Source organism: Macaca nemestrina, chromosome 17, assembly GCF_043159975.1.
Source record: "Macaca nemestrina isolate mMacNem1 chromosome 17, mMacNem.hap1, whole genome shotgun sequence".
NCBI lineage: Eukaryota > Metazoa > Chordata > Mammalia > Primates > Cercopithecidae > Macaca > Macaca nemestrina.
In genome coordinates this window covers 46,161,942-46,184,222 of record NC_092141.1, presented here as the reverse complement: position 1 = coordinate 46,184,222, position 22,281 = coordinate 46,161,942, and the positions used below count along the sequence as shown (strand labels likewise).

The window sequence follows — 22,281 nt, the reverse complement described above, 5'->3', positions numbered from 1 at the left end:
CTCTGGATATCCCCCTGTGCCTAACTATAAAATGGCTGAATTTGGTTTTAAAGGACACATTGGCGTCTCTTACTTGTACTGGGATCCTTTTAGCAATATCAAGAATTAATTCCACATTTGCATAGTTGTTGTTGTTTGGTCCTCCAGGCACCGGCACGTAGTGATCTGCCATCTTAATGTATTCTGAAAATGCAAGCAAATTAATAGAGAACACATGATTGTTTTCTTCCAAAAATTTAATTGCACAGCAAAACTATGTAAAGGTCAGGAACTATCATAAGTAACCACAGGACAAAGAGCATTAATAGGATAATTTCCAGGACCATTTAATTGGGGTCTCTTAGTTTGTTAAGTCACAAGCACTAATATGAGCTACCCCCATATTTAGAAGCTCTTATACTAAAACAGCAGTTCTCCAATATTTCATTTTGTAATCTTTCTGAGGAATCTTTACGACTTCTATATCAAGGCTGATGTGTCTCTCAGTGGCCCAAGTGCAATTACTCTATTCTGAGAAAAAGTTCTAGTCCTGACATTCTTTGTCTCTAACTGGCACTGGACCTAGACTCTTTTCCTGGTGCAGAGCTTGACAGAATGGAGAAAGATAGGAGAGCCTGAATGGTTTGCAAACTGGCTAAACAAGAAAGGTTAGTTACAGGAGTGTCTGGGAAGAGTGTATCTGGAAACAGGTATTTGAAAGAAACTTGAGAAAGATAACCACTTTCTCATGTATATTTGTTGTACCGTATTCCCTTTCAAATTTGTCACCTAACATCTATCTTCCTATTCTGGCAATGACAATTGTAACAGAAGAGCTACCACGTGTAGGGACTGTAACTAACACTTTATATATACATTATCTCATTTAATTCTCTCATCAACCCAATACATGATATGTGACAGAAAATGATGGCTTGGAGGAGTTAAGTAACTTGCTCAAAGTTCATTTCCTCCATTTATATATTTATTTTAGCTTTCAAATTTCAACTCAAGCATCCAACATTATTTATTAACAGTTCTTTTATCTCGTTCTTTTTTTAAAAATTTAAGTTCCAGGATACATGTGCAGGACATCCAGGTTTATTACATAGGTAAACATGTGCCATGGTGGTTTGCTGCACCTATCAACCCATCAGTTAGGTATTAAGCCCCACATGCACTGGCAAAGGGCATGAACAGACTCTTCTCAAAAGAAGACATTTATGCGGCCAACAAACATATTTTAAAAAAAAAAAAAAAAAGCTCAACATCAGTGATTATTAGAGAAATGCAAATCAAAACCATAATGAGATACCATCTCATGACAGTCAGAATGGTGATTATCTTGTTCTTATTTCTAAAAGATTTTAAGTCCTTTCTAAAAAAAAAAAAAAAAAAAAAAAAAACAAAACACTACTAAAAAAAAAATTCTGCTAGAATGTCTTCAAAATTAAAATAGGTTGTTCTCTTTGATTATAGGAGGGAAAGCATGTAAATTATTAAATAATGTTAGATAATACAACAGACTATAACAATACTATATTTTAAAAGTCAAAATTGGCTGAGTGTGGTGGATTACCCAAAGTAATCCCAGCACTTTGGGAGGCTGAGGTGGGCAGATCATGAGGTCAGGAGATGGAGACCATCCTGGCTAACACGGTGAAACCCCATCTCTCTAAAAATACAAAAAATTAGCCAGGGATGGTGGCACACGCCTGTATTCCCACCACAGACAGAGTGAGGCTGAGGGAGGCTGAGGCAGGAGAATCGCTTGAACCTGGGAGGCAGAGGTTGCAGTGAGCCGAGATTGCGCCACTGCACTCCAGCCTGGGGGACAGAGTGAGACTCTCACCCATTGTCCCACCTCAAAGACAACCAGTTTATGCTTTATTGTATATAAATATATATTTTTTGGTACATATATATGTTTAATTTTTTGATGGATACCTAATATTTCAATAGGCTATATAATTCATTTGACTACTAACTTATTGATGGAAGTACAGATTATTTACAATTTGAAAAATAATAAAATAATGTGTATCCCTGTATGGCTATCCAATTATATCCACAGATACGTTACTAGCAATAAAACTACTGGGTCAAAAGGTATTCATATTTTCAGACTCTCACCAGCAACATGGGTACCAAATACTCTTACCTATGTTAGGTATTATGAATGTTTTCAATTTTGTGAGTTTTGTAAGTTAAAAAAAAAAATCTTTAGTATTGTTTTGGTTTAGATTTCTTTTTTGTTTTTTTCTTTGTTTTTGAGACAGGGTCTCACTCTGACACCCAGACTGGAATACAGTGGCATGATCATGGCTCACTGCAACCTCGATCTCCTGGGCTCAGGTGATTCTCCCACCTCAGCCTCCAGAGTAGCTGAGACTACAGGCATGTGCCTCTATGCCCAGCTAATTTTTGCATTTTTTGTAGCGACCAAGTTTCACCACATTGTCCAGGCTGACCTTGAACTTCTGGTCTCAAGTGATCCGCCTGCCTTGGCCTCCTCAAGTGCTGAGATTACAGGCATGAGCCACCATGCCTGGCCCTCCATACTTTTTATCAATAAGGTATAATCTCTTAATCTTAAGGTAGAGTATCTTCACAGATAACATGATGAATAATATGGTATCAAGGATTTGCATCAAAATAATTGTGCATGGGGTTAAGAATATAGATGAAACTAGATTAGCCATGAGTTGATAATTATTGATATTGCATGACAGGTAGATGGGAAGGGATTAATTATACTCTTCAACTTTTACATAGTTAAACACACACACACACACACACACACACACACACACATCAAAAAACACATTCATTTAAAATGCAAATCCTTAGATGTCCAACACACACACATACTCTCCTCAAAAGACAAAGTCTGTGCTTCAGAGGATGGAAAACAAGGTCCCCCTTGGCAAATACTATATCACATCTTGTAGCCACCTATAATTTCTAGAAAACCACTTGTGTCATACCTTTATGCATTTGTATATGCTGTTCTTTCTGTCTGGTACACCTTTCTCTCCCTTCAATTGCTTCACTAACTCTTACTCATTCTTGGTTAGACATAATCTCTTTCAGAAAGCTTTCTCTCTTTTTTTTTTATTTCGTTGAGACTGAGTCTCGCTTTGTGGCCCAGGCTGGAATGCAGTGGCACGATCTCGGCTCACCACAACCTCCTCCTCCTGGGTTCATACAATTCTCCTGCCTCAGCTTCCAAGTAGCTGGATTTACAAGCATCAGTACCATGCCCAGCTAATTTTTGTATTTTTAGTAGAGATGGGGTTTCATCATGTTGGAGTCCCAAACTCCTGACCTCAAGTGATCTACCGGCTTCGGCATCCCAAAGTGCTGGGATTACAGGCATGAGCCACCACACTCAGCCTAAGAAAGTTTTCTCTTAAGACTGCCCCCAAGAATTAGATGTCTCATCTCTGTGTTCTCACCGGACCCTGTGCATATTTCTTTTATAGCACTTACCTCATTGTATTGAAATTATTTGTTTCCTACAACAAGATCACATCTTATTCAACTGTCAGTCTCCATGTTAAGTGAATGAATAAATGAATTAATTGGAGTACCAGGTAGAAATGAATGAGGAAAAAGAAACTGGGCTGAGCGCAGTGGCTCACACCTGTAATCTTAGCACTTTGGGAGGCAAAGGCAGGTGGGTCACAAGGTCAAGAGACCGAGACCATCCTGGCCAACACGGTGAAACCCTGTCTCTACTAAAAATACAAAAATTAGCTAGGCGTGATGGCGTGCACCTGTAGTCCCAGCTACTTGGGAGGCTGAGGCAGGAGAATCACTTGAACCCTGGAGGCAGAGGTTGCAGTGAGCTGAGTTTGCGCCACTGCACTCCAGCCTGGTGACAGAGCAAGACTCTGTCTCAAAAAAAAAAAAACAAAAAACCAAACAAACAAAAAACCACGCAAGATAATTTGTATTTATTATAGATGATCTCATCTTTACAATTATCTAGTGAAATAGACATTAGGATCTTCCTTTTATAAGCATGAAACTTGTGGCTCAGAGATGTGAAAGTATGCATCTAAATGATTTCACATAATAACATGATATAGTTTGAATGTATGTCCCTCACCAAATGTCATGTTGAATTGTAATCCCCAGTCTCGGAAATAGGGCCTGGTAGGAGGTGTTTGGATCATGAGGGCAGCTCCCTCATGAATGGCTTGGGCCATCTCCTTTATGATACATGAGTTCTCACTCTAAGTTCATATGAGATGTGGCTGTTTAAAAGTGTGTGGCACCCTCCCCGCCACAGCATTCTCTGTCTTATTCCTGCTCTGGCTGTGTGATGTGCCTACTCCCCCTTCACCTTGCTCCAGGATAGTAAGTGTCCTGCAGCCTCCCCAGAAGCAGAGCAGTTGCCAGTACCATCCTTCCTGTAAAGCCTGCAGAATCGTGAGCCAACTAAACCTCTTTTCTTTACAAATTACCCAGCCTCAGGTATTTCTTTATAGCAATGCAAGAATGGCCTAATATATAACATTTGCTTTCTAATAAATTGGTGACTTCTCGATTTCTAAATAAGATGATATAATAACCTTTCTTTCTTAGGCATAATCATAATACCATTGTCTCAACAAAGAAAAAACATATGCAGACTAAAATAAGTACAAAAGGATAACCCTTTTTCACAGCTGCTTAGGAGTAAAAGATAAAAAAAAGTTAAAAAAGATAACTCTTCACATTATCTGTGGGTACTCTACCTTAAGAGATTATACCTTAGTGATAGAAGGTATGGAGAAGAAAGACTAGTCACATCTTTCAGCTATACCAAGAGTCTTTATCTATAACTATCAGACAGAGAACCATCTGAGTAAAAAGAATATGTAGAAGAATTTACAGAGTGAAACACGCTTCGGTCCCAAAAGATCTCTCCTTCAGGAGGAAAAAAAAAAATCTTAGCCCAAAGTTTTTCTATAATTCAATATAACACATAAGGAAAACAGCATTTCCTTCTAAATCTTTCCACTTACACATTCCAAAGAATGCGGCATAGCAAATACTTAACACTGAAAAAGGCATACACTTGAAAGGCCAAATCAACACTTTTGTTAAATTTCTTCCTACTTAGCCCTAGAACAAAGGAATCTGTATTGAGGTTGACTATAGTGCAATCACTTTTATATGCCTATTACTGACACATTTTAAACAAATTATTTTAAAAGAATTTTACTTGGAAGTCTTGTGTTTGGGAATCCCCCTAAGTTAACATTCTCCTACTTAAAGGCTGTGCTATTCCACGTTTTAGTTTTGAGAGTGATGCTTTCATAATGCTAATAACTCACCTGCATTGGCTTTAAGGTCTTCAGGTGTGACCATGACAACGAATCGAATTGCACGTTCATTTCGAAACATTTCATAAGACCACCTACGGATAGACCGCATGCATTTCACTGCTGCAATGCCATTGTTAGCAATAAGAACCTGGGAGGGGAAAGGAGATGGGAATGGGAGGAAAAGGCAGAAAAAAGCAATAATGGAGGAAAAGAGATGAGAGAATTTTTGTATATCTATCTTTCTGTGTAAAAGTCATACTTTCAACCAAGAATTCTTGTTACTAGTCCAGACTGTTAGAAACTGGCTTCCCCATGGCCAAGCAATGTCTAAATGTTAGCTAAGCAAATACTTGAGTATGTGCCAGCTAAAACATACTCCTTTCTAACTTCATTTGTTTGAAGGGAAAAGTCACAATTACTTAAATCCTGTGAGTTTGTGAATTATTCTACCATACTACCATATCAATTACTAAGGAACAGAAGAAAATGAAATTCAGAGGGATGACATATTATGAAATCAGGAGTAGGGGAAGGCCAACCAGTGCAGGGCCATGCATTTTTCTCTGTTGCAATAAAATTAGGTACACAGCACTGAACATGTTTAAAAATCCTGGTATTAGTTACTTTTCTGCAAAATACTGAATTCCAATACCTTAGAATTGTAAAGAATGCCTCAGAAAGAATGGTCACTGTTGTAGAAAAATCAAATAATCCTGAGACTTTCTGTAAACAAACCTTTTATCTCCTTACCTATCTTGCAGTCATGCCTCTGAGGATAGCACAGACTAATAGACACATAATCTATCTTTATTGGAAGACTAATAAAAGGATGCTGCTGAAGTAATACTTTTAAGAGTGGAAATATAGGTCCCCATCCTTTAATCTTTTAATCACTGGAAGCTATTTCAGCCAAGTCATCCTCTCAGCTCTGACATGGTCTAGATAAAAGTGACACAGAATTACATTTCAGAATACCTGGAATCTCTAAGTATATCATGTGGTATATTCCCTTCAAACATCTCAAATACCTGGTGGAAGCCAGTAAGTCACAGTGTATCAAACTCTTTAAGCCTTCTCTTCTGAAACTCTCTCTACTCTCTTAGCTTTCAATCCAATGCTGTGGCATATTGTTTCCCCACCAGCACCCACAAGCTAATCAATTCTTCATACCCTGTCGGATCAGTGCAGCCCCACCCTGTAAAACCCCAAGATCTTTCAAAAACATTTTTTGTTTTGAGACAGGGTTCCTCTGTCACCCAGGTTGGAGTGCAGTGGCACAATCCATAGCTCACTGCAACCTTGAACTCCTAGGCTCAAGTGATCCTTCCGTTTCAGCCTCCCAAGTTGATAGTACTCAAAAATAACTTTATGAGCACTATTTTAACTCCTTAATTAGCTATGACTAAATTATCTGTGGTAAATACATATTATAGGAAAACAGTGAAATTCTATTAATAGGATGCTAGGGAGGCAGAAAGGCTAAAATTCACATAAAGAGGCAAAGCCTCTGAGAATCTAAATATCAATTGGGAGTAAATCCAGACAACAAATCTCAGTAAGCATTAAATCCTATGTGCTTTTGACAAAATAATTCAGCAAGTTACAACTTACCTTCTCAATCACTTTATTTCCCCCAAAGCGAGTAACAAATTCTGCTGGAGAAGCCACAGTGAAATCTCGTTGAGAATCTATTTTCTTTCTGTCTCGGCCCTGCTTTACTAGGTGCAAGCCAGACATGCTGGACCTATAAAAATAGAGAAGCCATAAAAACACCATCTATATTTTCTGGAGACCTGCTTTTCACTACCATACCCATAACAGTACTTTCACAACTGCATCCTGTGAAGACTGCATGCTGGCAGGTCATATACTTTTCAAATAAAAGAAGAGAAAATGATTCTTGCTTGTGGAAATTTAAGGGAAAAAAAAAAAAAAGCATTCCTGAATAATGAAAGACAATATCAAGGTTTCCCAACAGATGCCAGATGCCATCACAAAGAGATAGGCAAAGGACAGAATGAAATGAGATGGTAGAAATAATAGACTCAGAGACCATAAAAGCCAAAAAACAAGTTACCAAAGTTGTTTCTGGATCACAACTCTGGTGTGCAGATGACCTTCACCTCTGTATCTCTGACTTCCATCTTTCTTATGAGCTATAACTCCACATTTTAAAACTGCCTACTAAATGTTTTACCTGGGTATCCCCTAGGTATTTCAAAATCAACAATTCCAAAGCAAAATTTTTTTTTTTTTTTTTTTTTTTTTTTGAGACGGAGTCTCGCTCTGTCGCCCAGGCTGGAGTGCAGTGGCCAGATCTCAGCTCACTGCAAGCTCCGCCTCCCGGGTTTTTACACCATTCTCCTGCCTCAGCCTCCCGAGTAGCTGGGACTACAGGCGCCCGCCACCTCGCCTGGCTAGTTTTTTGTATTTTTTAGTAGAGACGGGGTTTCACCGTGTTAGCCAGGATGGTCTCGAACTCCTGACCTCGTGATCCGCCCGTCTCGGCCTCCCAAAGTGCTGGGATTATAGGCTTGAGCCACCGCGCCCAGCCTCCAAAACAAAATTCTTTACAAGGCAGCATAATATGCCATATTTAATCAATTTTAAGGTTCTACTTTTCTTTTTACTTTAAAAAAAATCTCCTAGGCCGGGTACAGTGGCTCATGCCTGTAATCCCAGCACTTTGGGAGGCCAAGATAGAGGATAGCTTGAGACCAGGAATTCGAGACCAGCCTAGGTAACATGGTGAAACCCTGTCTCTACAAAAAATACCAAAATTAGCTGGCACAGTCACGTGTGCCTGTAGTCCCAGTTACTTGGGGTGGGGGGAAGCTGAGGTAGGTGAATTGCTTGGGCGTGGGTGGTCAAGGCCATAGTCGTGCTACTGCACTCCAGCCTGGGTGACAGAATGAGATGGTGGGTGTCTCCAAAAAAAAAAAAAATTCTGAAATTGGTATGTATTTTACAATTGATGCCTTATTACATTGGCAGTACTGTTTTTGTTGTTGTTTTGAGACAGAGTCTCGCTCTGTCGCCCAGGCTGGAGTGCACTGGCCAGATCTCAACTCACTGCAAACTCTGCCTCCCAGGTTCAAGCGATTCTCCTGCCTCAGCCTCCAGAGTAGCTGAGAACTGCAGGCACGTGCCACCATACCTGGCTAATTTTTGTATTTTTAGTAAAGACAGGGTTTCGCCATGTTGACTAGGCTGGTCTCAAACTCCTGACCTCAGGTGATCTGCCTACCTCGGCCTTTCAAAGTGTTGCAATTACAGGCATAAGCCACCATGCCCGGCCAGCAGTACTGTATTTTTTCCTTAGTGGTACGTAAAATAATAGCATTTCTAACAATCAGTGGCACCTTGGATTAGACAAAATATGACAGTGGAAACAGCACAGGCCTGGGTTTACATTCCAGATCTGTCCACTTAAATGATCTTTTGCAAATAATTTAATCTTCTCGGCTTCAGTGTTCTCTTTGTAAAATATGCATAATATTCACTGTCCCAGTTATTTACCTATTGTCTCTCAGCTCCAAACCTACTCTTTTATGCTCTGCTCTGTGACAATGGGCCAATATTTTGCAAACTTCATTTCCAAGACTCCTTTGCTAGCTCCTTCCTGTTCTGTTCACCAAACCAAAAGGCAGAAAGGTAAGAAAAGGGCCTTCCTTCCTATTTTCCAGCTGTTACCAGCATTGCTCCAGCAGTAACAGAGACTTAATTCCAGTTTCTAGCTTCTTTCAATTGTCTGGTGAAAAGCCATAGAGGTACCAGCAGCAGTGGGTTGTGGCTCTTTGGCAGTCAGAATATCAACATTGCCATGCTCGCTTATCCTCTGGACAGCACTGCCTGGGCCTATCATTCACCTGTCAGGCCAAGGATCTGAGTACCAGCTACTCAAAGCTTACGCCCAGAGGTCCAGGCACCAGCCCCCCAGAGGACCTCCACCAAGCTCCTAGGTTCTGGTAACACTACTTCCCTTTTGTTCTCCCAGCCTTAGGGGTGAAAGCTACTTTCTCTAGTTACTAACTCTGAGGTACCTTTTTTTGTTGTTGTTGTTCTTTTATTCTCTAACACTCAATTAAGCAATTCTCACTACTGAATGTTCTCTGTTTATAACATCTAGTACAATTTCTTTTCCTTGTGACAGCACCTTGATTGACAGACTCTCCAAAAGAGGGCTCGGAGGATAAAGTAAGATAGTGGATATAAGCTCCTTTGTACACTGCTTGATAGACAGCTATTTTCTTTTCCTATTCCCACCTTTTCTTCCTTGCCCCTACAATTTAAACTTGATGGGACAGTAAGGTATCTTTTCAAAATAAGAAGGTATGATTAAAAATCTTCCCACATGCAGCACACTATCTAGCTTTCTGTGCACATACATAGTTTTACATATACAAATATAAATAAGACCAATCTTTCTTTCTTTCTTCTCTGAATGTATCTATGCATAAAACTCAATGAGTGGGCATTTTCTCTACACTTCACATGACTTAGTGTGGCTCTTAACTTGCAAAACCACCACCTACAGGAGCATAATAAAAAGGGACAACGCCAGGCGCGGTGGCTCACACCTGTAATCCCAGCACTTTGGGAAGCCAAGGCAGGCGGATCACTTGAGGCCAGGAGTTCTAGACCAGCTTGGCCAACATGGCGAAACCGCGTCTCTACTAAAAAAAAAAAAAAAAAAAAAAAAAAATAGCCGGGCATGGTGGCACACGTCTGTAATCCCAGCTACTCAGGAGGCTGAGGTGGGAGAATCGCTTGAACCCAGGAGGCAGAGGTTGCAGTGAGCAGAGATCAAGCCACTGCACTCCAGCCTGGGCGACAGAGTGAGACTACATCTCAAAAACAAAAAGACAAAAAAAAAAAAAAAAAAAAAACAAGAAGGGACAGTTCAGAGTCTAGCAGCTACTTTGCCTACCAGACTTAAGGACAGCCATAACAAAGGCTATACACTCTGCTGTTGGCACTCAATATAAAATGCTCTGTACCCTTCTTAGAGACTGACATTTCAAGCTGGTCAATCTATTAAAATTCTCTTCATCCTTTTCTATCCAGGTATTTAGTAATACTGCGTCTGGATTGGAACTTTAAAGTTAAGAGGCACCTTATAGAAAAAGAGGCCCACAAGAAGAATGATTTGTCTAAGGTCACAAAGGAAGTCTGTAGCATATACAGACCAGAAAACCAGGTTTCATGGTCACTTCAATGTTCTTCCAATTACACTATGCAACATATCTAATGATAATAAAACCAGAGGTCTAAAAACAGTGCCAGTGTACATGTTTTGTTTTGTTTTTTTAATTGCTTCATTTTTCCTTCATACATTATTTTTAATCTTTTTTATTATTGCACATATTTTTAAATAAACAAAAATTACCTTCCTGTCCTTAACTTTGTCATGAACCTATTTCTTTTGGGCCCCACGTCCATGGATCATTATCAGTATATCAGACTGAGCAATAACATGAATGAATCTCAAAAACCTCATGTTCAGAGAAGGAAACCAGACACAAAAAAAATATATACCATATGACTCCATTTACATGACAAGGATAACTAATCTACAGTGCAGAACACAAATCAGTGGGCTGGGGCTGTGGGAACTGACTGCAAGGGGGTATGGGAATGATGGAAACATTCTATATCTTGATCTTGTAGTAATAGTTACACGGGTAGATATATGTGTTAAAACCATCAAACTACATAATTTTAAAAGGTGAACTTGGCCTGGTACAGTGGTTCACGCGTGTAAACCCAGCACTTTGGGAGGGCAAGGCAGAAGGATTGCTTGAGCCCAGGATTTTAAGATGAGCCTGGGCAACATAGAAAGAGCTCATCTATACAAAAAAAAAATCAAAAATTAGCAGGCCTTGGTGGCACACGCCTACAGTCCCAGCTACTTGGGAGGCTGAGGTGGGAGAATCACTTGAGCCAGGAAGACTAGGCTGCAGTAAGCTATGATCACGCCACTGAACTCCAGCCTGGGTGACAGAGTGAGATCCTGCCCTCCCCTGGCACCAAAAAAAAGGTAAACTTTACTGTATGTAAATTATACCTCCTTTTGAAAATACTCATTTATCTGCTGAGTGCGGTGACTCCCGCCTGTAATCCCAGCACTTTGGGAGGCCGAGGCAGGTGGATCACTTGAGGTCAGGAGTTTGAGACCAGCCTGACCAATATGGTGAAACCCCGTCTCTACTAAAATTACAAAAATTAGCCGGGCACGGTGGCATGCACCTATAATCCCAGCTACTCGGGAGGCTGAGCAGGAGAATCGCTTGAACCCAGGAGGCGGAGGTTGCAGTGAGCCGAGATCACGTCACTACATTCCAGCCTGGGCGACAGAGTTAGACTCCATCTCAAAAAAAAAAAAAAAAAAAAATCATTTAACTGTGGATTTAAAACACGTACATTTGGCTGTAAATTATTCCTCAATAAAGTTGGCTTTTAAAGAACTGTTTAAAAAAAAAAAAAAAAGAAATTGACTCTAGGCAAATGACCAATAAGTACTCCAGTGCCGGCACTATCCATGCAAAACAGGAAACATAGTGTGAAGCAATGCAAGCACATATGTGAAATTTGGCTCCACACTAAATCCTGCTTCATGCTTAACTGTATATTAAAAAAAAGTGGCAAACTGCCGACAAATTTTTTTACAATACTTATTTTTACTTTAATCAAGACTAAGAACTTTAACTATGAAAATGTTAATTAGCCAAATTTCTCCAGTTCTCTATCAGGTTTTAAGGAATATATTTTATTATCTAAACTTTTCCACGTCTTTCTCCCCCTCCCTACCGGTTCCTTACTACATTGTTTCATAAACAACCTTTTCAAATCTGTAATTTGAACTAACTTTTAGATAACTTCTGAATTGGACATAATTATTTTTTCTCACTAATCACACAACACTTTCTGGCACATTTCATATACAGAATCATGCGTTAACTAGAATTCTTACCCTTAGTAACCTAAAACTTTAGTGAAACCCTAAAAAGCAAGAAATCCTGAACCATCAGATAAAAGCATTATAGATAAGAACAATTCCACAATTTTTAGAAACATATTTCCCCATCTCACAACCGTTTTTTAATTGGAACTGACCCAGATATTCAATGAGCATCAAAAATAATTTTAAGACTTCTTTTTGAGACAGAGTCTTGCTCTGTCACCCAGGCTGGAGTGCAGTGGCGTAATCTCAACTCACTGTAACCTCCTCTTCCCGGGTTCAAGCAATTCTCCCGCCTCAGCCCCCCAGTAGCTGGGATTACAGGTACACACCACCATGCCCAACTAATTTTTGTATTTTCAGTACAGATGGGGTTTCAGCACATTGGCCGGGCTGCTCTCGAACTCCTGACCTCAGGTGATCCACCTGCCTTGGCCTCCCAAAGTACTGGGATTATAGGCATGAGCCACCACGCCTGGCCGAGATTTTAATTTACACAAAAAGTTTACCTAAAACATTTATCCCATTCACTGTACTCAATTATTTCAGGTTTAACAGTTTATTTAGATAACTTCTGTAAACGGAGATGTTAGACACTATCATTTAAAGTTAGTTATTTCCTTGCTAACCATGTTTTTAATAGCCAGTGAACATAAGGTGCTCACCTAAACCTAAGTAACAGCCTTAAAGTTAAATACATTGGTTTTTTTTTTTTTTTTTTTTTTTTTTTTTTGCCAATAACTCAGAAGACTTAGCTAACAGCATTAAGTTACTCTCATTTGTTGAAAAAAAAAAAAGGCACAAAAACCAATATCATTTTGTTTGGGCTGAGTTAGTAGCTTTATAACCTTCTATGCCAAACACTGACATCTCAAAATATTTAGCAGAGACAAATATAAAATCCAGACAAAAATGTATTGACAATTCTGAAGACATTTCTAGTTTTATTTTACTAATAATTTTAAAGCCAGCTTGTTTAGTAAAGTTATACTTAAGTCACGTGAACTTGAAAATTGCTTAGACTTATTTAATTTATAAGTGTTCTTTTATTTATAAGCCAATTTGGTAGACACAACATGTAACAATAAGTGTGCACACAAATAAACACATCTAGACATGTATAGACGCACACAAACGAAGATTCAATAGCTTTTAACTTGGAATCTTAACCATAAGATAGCAGTACAAGCTTGGGGGGTTTTACTTTGTTTGCCCCAATAGATAATCCAATGAAGGCTGTGAACCAAAATTTCAGATAAAGCATTTTCGACGGCAGTTTGATACATGCAACTCCATCCCACTTTCCTATTCAATAGCAAGCTCCAGATTCCAAACAATATTGGGGCCAAACAGTCTTGGAACTGTTAGAGAAAATTCTGAGGGCTTAATACTAGACCTCAGAACTCTGCCGAGGGTGTCCCCCTTGGAGAAGTTGAGGTCTGGAGGATCCCTGGGCCATCCTCCTTTGGGGTCCAGTCTTAGAGTGTCAGACGTTTCTGACCTTAGGTGGGCACTGGTGCCGCTTAGCATGTTTTCCCTTCAGAGGCGATGGCCTACTATGAGGTTTCCTTTTGTCCCTGGATGAAGGCCTCAACTTCCAGCATCCTTAAAATTTGATAAGGCCACACTTTCCCATGCTTCGTGTTCCACTAGAGTGATAGCCATGAACTGTAATGATAGGAACTGGAGGCTGGGTGGGTCTCTTTTGTCCTTAGCCAGTAGAGTAGGGGAAGGGAAGAATTTAGCATGAGAAAACAAGGTTTAAGTCACCTGAAACAAATGCCAGCCTGCCCCAAGCTTTGCCACACATAGGGATCAGGGACCACAACTGGAAAAGACAGAAAGCAGTCCTTCAGAGTGGCCCCAGGCAGAAACCTGTAGTTGCCTCTGTGTTTAGGTGCTGCCCACCAAGGGTCCCAAGTTGGAAAGGAAAAGAGAGAGAGAGAGAGAGAGAGACATTCCCCTGTATGGAGCAGGAAAAACAAAGGAGAAAAATAAACCCCAAATTTTGGGATTACCTCCTAGCTGGCTTGACAAATTATGTTACCGGTGGAGGGTGTACAAGTTTTTGATGTTTTGAACAAAGAATTGAACAAAACGCACAAAGCAGGGAAAGAATAAAGCAACCAAAGCAGAGACTTACTGAAAATGAAAGCGCACGGCCAGGCTCAGTGGCTCACGCCTATAATCCCAGCACTTTGGGAGGTAGAGGTGGGGGGATAATATGAGGTCAGGAGTTTGAGACCAGCCTAGCCGACATGGTCAAACGTCATCTCTAATAAAAATACAAAAATTAGGCCGCGCACGGTGGCTCACGCCTATAATCCTGACACTTTGGGAGGCTGAGGCGGGCAGATCCCAAGGTCAGGAGATCGAGACCACCCTGGCTAACACAGTGAAACCCTGTCTCTACTAAAAAATACAAAAATTAGCTGGGCATGGTGGCGGGCGCCTATAGTCCCAGCTACTCAGGAGGCTGAGGCAGGAGAATGGCGTGAATCCGGGAGGTGGAGGTTGCAGTAAGCCGACATCGCGCCACCGCACTCCAGCCTGGGCGAGAAAGAGCGAGACTCTGTCTCAAAAAAAAAAAAAAAAGTAGCCAGCCACCAGTGGTGATGGGCGCCTGTAATCCCAGCTACTCGGGAGGCTGAGGCATGAGAACTGCTTGAACCCAGGAGGCAGAGGTTTCAGGGAGTCAAGATCGCACCACTGCACTCCAGCCTGGGCTACAGAGTGAGACTCCATTTCACAAAATCAAAATATTGAAATTAAAAAAAAAAAAAAAAGGAAAAAGGAAAACGAAAGCACACTCTACAGGTTGGGAGCTGGCCCAAGCAAGCAGCTCAATGGTCTAGTTACAGAATTTTCTGGGGTTTATATACCCTCTAGAGAATTCCATTGTTACTTGGTGTACACCCTGTGTAAATGAAGATGATGAAGTAAAGTTACAAAGTCATTTATTCAGTGTACATCCTATGTAAATGAAGAGGATGTTTCCTGTCATAGCTGAAGTGTTTGTTTCCATTTGATTTAGTTCTAGGAAGTTCTTGGGTTCCCTGCCTCCAGGTCCTACTCACTTGCATGACTCTCACTGTGTCCTCACAGAGTAGAAGGGACAAGGCAGATCTTTGGAGCCTATTTTATAAGGGCACTAATCCCATTCATGAGCTCTGCCCCATGATCTACTCAACTCCCAAAGTCCCCACTTCTTGACATAGTGGTAATTAGATTTCAACATATACATTTTGTGTGTGTGTGAGGCAGAGTCTCTCTCTGCAGCCCAGGCTAGAGAGCAGTAGCACGATCTCAGCTCAGTACAACCTCCATCTCCCAGGTTCAAGCAATTCTCATGCCTCAACCACCTGAGTAGCCGGGATTACAGGATCCCGCCACCACGCCTGGCTACTTTTTGTATTTTTGGTAGAGATGGAGTTTCGCCATGTTGCCCAGGCTGGTCTTGAACTCCTGGCCTCAGGTGATCTGCCCGCCTTGGCCTCCCAAAGTGCTGAGATTACAGATGTGAGCCACCACGCCCAGCCTCAACATATAAATTTTGGCAAAGACACATTCAGACACTATATATTAATATATACTTATATATATGCACGTTTTATTTCTATATGTATAGGCATGAGGTTTTATATAAAAACAATGTTATATATAAAACACATTTAAGGCTGGGCACAGTGGCTCACACCTGTAATCCCAGCACTTCGAGAGGCCGAGGCGGGCGGATCACCTGAGGTCGGGAGTTCGAGACCAGCCTGACCAACATGGAGAAAGCCCGTCTCTACGAAAAGTACAAAATTAGCAGGGCATGATGGTGCATGCCTGTAATCCCAGCTACTCAGGAGACTAAGGCAGGAGAATCACTTGAACCCGGGCAGAGGTTGCGGTGAGCCAAGATCGCGCCATCGCACTCCAGCCTGGGCAACAAAAGTGAAACTCCGTCTCAAAAGGGAAAAAAAACCCACAACAACCACACACACGTGCATGTGTGTGTATATATATGTATATATGTGTGTGTGTATAGATATACATGTATATATACTTTTTTTTTTCTGAGACGGAGTTTCGCTCTTGTTGTCCACACTAGAGTATCACGGCGTGATCTCTGCTCACTGCGAATCAAGCAATTCTCCTGCCTCGGCCTCCCAAGTAGATGAGACTACAGGCGCCCACCACCATGCCCAGCTAATTTTTGTAGTTTTAGTAGAGACGGGGTTTCACCATGTTGGCCAGGCTGGTCTTGAACTTGTGACCTCAAGTGATCCACCCGCCTTGGCCTCGAAAAGTAATGGGATTACAGGCATGAGCCACCACCATGTACAGCCTATATATACATTTTTGAAATATATATTTATACATGTATATACATAAAATTTTTGATTATATATATTTACACAACATAGATTATAATATATAATATCTCAGTTACTTTGAAAAAAAAATTTTTAGAGATGGATTCTCACTGTTGACCAGGCTGCAGTGCAGTGGCAGGAATACATCTCCCTGCAACCTCAAATTCCTGGGCTCAAGCAATCCTCTGGCCTCAGCCTGCAGAGTGGCTGGTACTACAGGCTCATGCCACTACACCCAGCTATATTGTAGTTACTTTTTTACCTCTTTGCCTCTCAGTGGAAGTTTTGCTTAGTTATCCCTTCAAAGGGTAAAAGAAGTGGTAAAAAAGAAAAAGGGGCAATTACAGAGCCAGTTGGGGGAAAGGAAAGGATATTAAGAAAGATTTTGCCTGGCCAGGCGCAGTGGCTCAAGCCTGTAATCCCAGCACTTTGGGAGGCCGAGACAGGCGGATCACGAGGTCAGGAGATCGAGACTATCCTGGCTAACACGGTGAAACCCCGTCTCTACTAAAAAATACAAAAAACTAGCCGGGCGAGGTGGCGGGCGCCTGTAGTCCCAGCTACTTGGGAGGCTGAGGCAGGAGAATGGCGTAAACCTGGGAGGCGGAACTTGCAGTGAGCTGAGATCTGGCCACTGCACTCCAGCCTGGGCGACAGAGCGAGACTCCGTCTCAAAAAAAAAAAAAAAAAAAAAAGAAAGATTGATTTTGCCAACTCAGTGTTTTTTGTTTATTTTCTGTTTTTGCCTTAGTTTAACTCTCAATAATTTTCTTCAAAATAAAAACTCTACTTTATAAAAACAAGCAAACAAAAAAGATAATGGAGGGAGGCCAGGTACAGTGGCTCATGACTATAATACCAACACTTGTGGAGGCCAAAGTGGGAGAATTGCTTGAGTACAGGAGTTTGAGACCAGCCTGGGCAACACAGTGAGATCCCATCTTTACAAAAAAAAAGAAAAAAAAATTAGCCAGGCATGGTGGTGCATGCCTGCAGTTCCAGCTACCCCAGGAGGCTGAGGTGGGAAGATCACTTGAGCCCAGGAGTTCAAGGCTACTGTGAGCTATGACTGCACCACTGTACAAGCACTGCACAAGCAAATCATTCAAGTCTTTTATGTCAGTTCTCTGCAGGGAGGTGCAGACCTGCAAGAGGCCTGAAGAAGGCCCAAGAAGGCCTGATTCATTTCCTCTTCAGCCTGAATTCTAACGGCAAGAAGAAAGGTCCCAAAGTGAAGGAGTTCGGCATCCTGAACAACTCTGTCTGACTACATGTCAGAAAAATTACAGCAGGCACCTTTCCTAGCCCCAGATACACATTCTAAAAAGTCTTCTGCAAAACTATACAATATCCTTCCTTTCCAGCAGTTGAAGAGACTTTACTGGAAATACTAGCCAAACCCAGGGAGTAAATTTGATACATCTGAGGTTCCCTTCAGGAAATAATAGCACAGCAAGGTCTGCATGGGGTGCTTGTTTTCAACATAGCTATAGTATCACACATGGGCTCAGGGATCTTTTATTCAAATTCTCAATGTAAAATAAAGGTTTAGAAATTCAGGAGCCAATGTGCCCATTTTTATTCATTTTCTTAAAAAAAAAAAAAGCCTTCATTTTTTAAAGATAGAAAAAAAATTTCAGGGCTTAGCTGTCAGTACTTTACTGTTTTTTTAAAGATATATATATTACCCAAATGTGGTAGCCTAACACTTACCTTTGAAGCATGTAATATCTCATTTCCTTATTTTCCTCTGGAGAACCCTCCATATCAAGATGGCAAAGGAATGGAAGCTTTTTCTTCAGATTTCGGCCTTGTAAACACAAGCCGCAGTTCCTCCTTCTGTTGCAGCTGCTTAAAACCCAGGAGGACAAGAGATACTGTGCCTTCTGCCTACTTCTTGGCCTGGGTTCAGTCACACTAGAATACTCCTGATGGCCTCAAACTATAGTCTTTTTGTCTAATTTGTTCCCAATTTCCTTCTTTCCCCACCTTTCTTCCTTTTTGCATCTTCTCTCCTCCACATGCTTAGCTTACACACAGAATTAGTTGATTTCCCAAGGGAACTGAGAGGAGCCAGGGAGAAATATAAAAGCTTGTGTAACTAGAAAGTAGATCTTAGCAGCTCTCCTTCAGTTGCAGCAAACATGTTTCGACAACAGTCACTTTCTTCTGACAGTCAACGGAGAAAACCTCCAATGCCTCTCCTGGCTGCCGGGAGCACATGACAGGGGAAGCCCAGGGCAAAAAGATGAAGTTTACAAGGACAATTAAGCCAAGAAAATAATGGGCACATGAAATCCAGATGGAGAAGGACAGCTTGGTCTAAAGAGGTAATTTCTGAGATCCAATCAAAGCAAATAATACCAATTATCAGACTGCACGGTGGGGAAAAGCAGGTCAGCTGGGACAGAAATCAAATAGAAAGGAAACACGCCACTACTAGAATCAAGTGTGAGCCATGATTCTAATTTTCAGGCCAAAGTAGTGGTACATACAGACACCTAAACTAAGGTTTTATGCATCAAAGCTTGAGAATAAGAACGGAGCTGGTACAAAAGGCATACAGAAAAGATATGGGTTAAATCCTTAAAAGGAAAAGGGACCCTGACAAATATTTTGGAGGTCTAACCCCCTTAAGCAAGGAAGAAAAAATCCTGCCTAGATAGACTACTTACTAAGACACATATATTACTATGAAAGCAAATTTGCCACAGATCTCTGACAGAAATAAACACTAGCTGAATGTTATGTTGTAATATCTTCCTGTTTTTAGCCTTTACTTAAGTAGATGCTCATGATATTCTGTATTAGGAGAAAAATCAATGGTAAAAGACCCTAAAGGCTTAGAATCTATAGAATGACAACTTCCTGAGGCAAGTCCTCAGGCCTGTACACCAAATCTAACCTGAATCGTGAACCATAAAAAATTCATTCCCATCAAAATGCTGGATAGAAATAGTTAACAATCTGATGCCAACCATGCTGAGAATACATTAAGCTTCCAGGAAAACCTTTGAAAATAGAACTACACAAATGACCTGAAACATAGAAGTTAAATAATCAGATAAAAGATAAATGATTACAACAAACAAACATTGATCTGAAGGACATTCAGGCAACTTAAGTTGTAAAGACTCAGGTTGCCCAAATTTGCAAGAAACTCAATTAGGCCACCCAACATGACAACCAGCTATAATAAAAAAAAAAGGGAAGTCCTGGTTGTTCTCTGTTCTGTACTTTGCATCATCCCTTCCACAATGTGCCAGTGCTCATTAAGTTAGTCCAGTTTACTTTCCCTTTAAAGAACCATGCTGACACAGAGGAGCCCTTCTATCTTTACCTCTCTTCAGAATAACCTGTCTCAAAAATAGAGCACTGCAGCCTTTGTTCAGGACAGTTCAGTAGCCACAGATGAGAAGCTGCTTAATTTTACACACACCTAAGTGTCTACAAAACAAACTTGTTATACAAGTTCAACATTCAAAAATGCAAATAAGGCACTAAATGTAAAATAAGGCAGACTATTTTGCACTCAACTATATCAGAAAAATATACTAAAGAGGCACACTCGGTAATCGAGTTTACACTTTCTTTCATCAAAGAGATCTTTCTACAACAACCAAACACTAACATAGCATACCCAGGTCCAAAAGCAAAGCTAGAGATCTATATACATCTTTTATGGACGCTGCTGCTCACAATCTTTCTTTAATACTAGAATACAAGAAATAAAAAGCCACATTCATTTCTCCAAATTTAAAGCATCCCCATTTTAATCTACCATGAACAGTGTCCAACATAGACACATACCTGGCACAAAATCCAACTAGAAGCCCACACTGATCCCAGCATTGTAACATGCCAAACACCAAGGATGACGTAGCAGTTTACCCGGCAGACAGTGATGCATTCGCTAGCTTGACTGCAACGCAGTCTGAGTTTATACTGCAGCACACACTGTGAAAGACTGTTTTACGTTGGGGCTCTTACAAGCAGAGAAATTTTGGATCAAGGATGTGTCTCTGTCAAAAAATCAAGTGGCCATATAGTTAAAGGTTTCTTTGTGGACTCTAAATTCTGATCCATTGACCTATATGCCTAGCCTTGAAGCAATGCCACATAGTCTTGATAACTGTGACTTTATAGTAGGTTTTGAGATCAGGTAGTATGAAGACCTCCAACTTCACCCTCCCTTTTAAAGTGTTTTGGCTATTCTAGGTCCTTTGTTTCCATGTACATTTTAGGATCAGCTTGTCAAATTCTAGAAAGAAAAAGAAAGGCTGCTGGAAATGTGATATGGACTGTGAATTTACAGATCAATTTAAGAACTGCTGTCTTGACAATACTGAGTCTTCTAATCCATGAACATGGACTGCCTCTCCATTTATTTAGATTTTATTTAATTTTTTTTTTTTTTTTTTTTTTTTTTTGAGATGGAGTCTCGCTCTGTCTCCCAGGCTGGAGTGCAGTGGCACGATCTCCACTCACTACAACCTCTGCCTCCTGGGTTCAAGAGATTCTCCTGCCTCAGCCTCCTGAGTAACTGGTATTACAGGTGCCTGCCACCACACCCAGGTAATTTTTGTATTTTTAGTAGAGATGGGGTTTCACCATGTCGGCCAGGCTGGTCTCGAACTCCTGATCTCAAATGATCCGCTTGCCTCGGCCTCCCAAAGTGCTAGGATTACAGGCCTGGCTAATTCGACACTTTCTTATAAACTAAACTCTCACCATATGAACCATATGATCTGGCAGCTTCCCTCCTTATTGTATACCCAAGAGAAAGCAAAGCATATGTCCACATAAAAATTTATACATGAATGTTCATAACAACATTAATAATGGCCACAAAATAGAAACAACCCAATATCTGGCGGGGCGCGGTGGCTCACGCCTATAATCTCAGCACTTTGGGAGGCCGAGACGGGCAGATCACGAGGTCAGGAGATAAAGACCATCCTGGCTAACATGGTGAAATCCCGTCTCTACTAAAAATACAAAAAATTAGCCAGGCATAGTGACGGGCGTCTGTAATCCCAGCTACTCAGGAGGCTGAGGCAGGAGAATGGCGTGAACCCAGGAGGCGGAGCCTGCAGTGAGCCAAGATCGCGCCACTGCACTCCAGCCTAGGCGACAGCAAGACTCTGTCTCAAAACAAACAAACAAACAAAAAACCCAATATAAACAAAATATGGTATATAATATGGTAAACAAAATATGGTATATATGATATATAAACAAAATATGGTATCTCCACACAATGATATATTATTCAACCATAAAAAGAAATGAGGTACTGATACACGCTACAGCATTGAAAACATTATGCTAAATGAAGGAAGCCAGTCACAAAAGGCCACATATCATTCCATTTATATGAAATGTCTGTAATAGGCAAATCTATAAAGACAGAAAGTAGGTTAGTGGTTGGCTAGGATTGGGGAGCATATTGGAGAAATGAAGAGTGACTGCTACTGGGTTTGGGGTTTGAGGGGTAATAAAAGTGTTCTAAAATTGCCATGCATGGTGTACGTGCCTGTAGTCCCAGTTACCTCCTGCTGAGGCAGGAGGATTGCTTGAGCCCAGGAGTTTAAGTCCAGCCTGTGCAACATAGCAAGACCTCATCTCTTTAAAAAAAAATGACATATATAATGAAATAAAA

General features: G+C 40.8%; 1 protein-coding gene across 9 annotated transcripts in view; it reads right to left on the bottom strand.

The window, feature by feature from the left end:
• LOC105476887 (acetyl-CoA carboxylase alpha) overlaps nt 1-22,281 on the bottom strand; it is a 330,276-nt gene that overhangs the window by 194,988 nt on the left and 113,007 nt on the right. For 7 of the 9 annotated variants that reach the window (XM_011733176.2, XM_011733177.2, XM_011733179.2 and 4 more), the window contains 3 exons: nt 6,909-7,041; nt 5,307-5,445; nt 74-183 (listed from right to left, as the gene is read on the bottom strand). In XM_011733176.2, the coding sequence (XP_011731478.1) occupies nt 74-183; nt 5,307-5,445; nt 6,909-7,041 (382 nt within the window). Of the gene's footprint in view, nt 1-73; nt 184-5,306; nt 5,446-6,908; nt 7,042-18,332; nt 18,828-20,429; nt 20,643-22,281 lie in introns of those variants that run through there. The other 2 variants (XM_011733181.3, XM_011733183.3) reach the window with 2 other exon arrangements.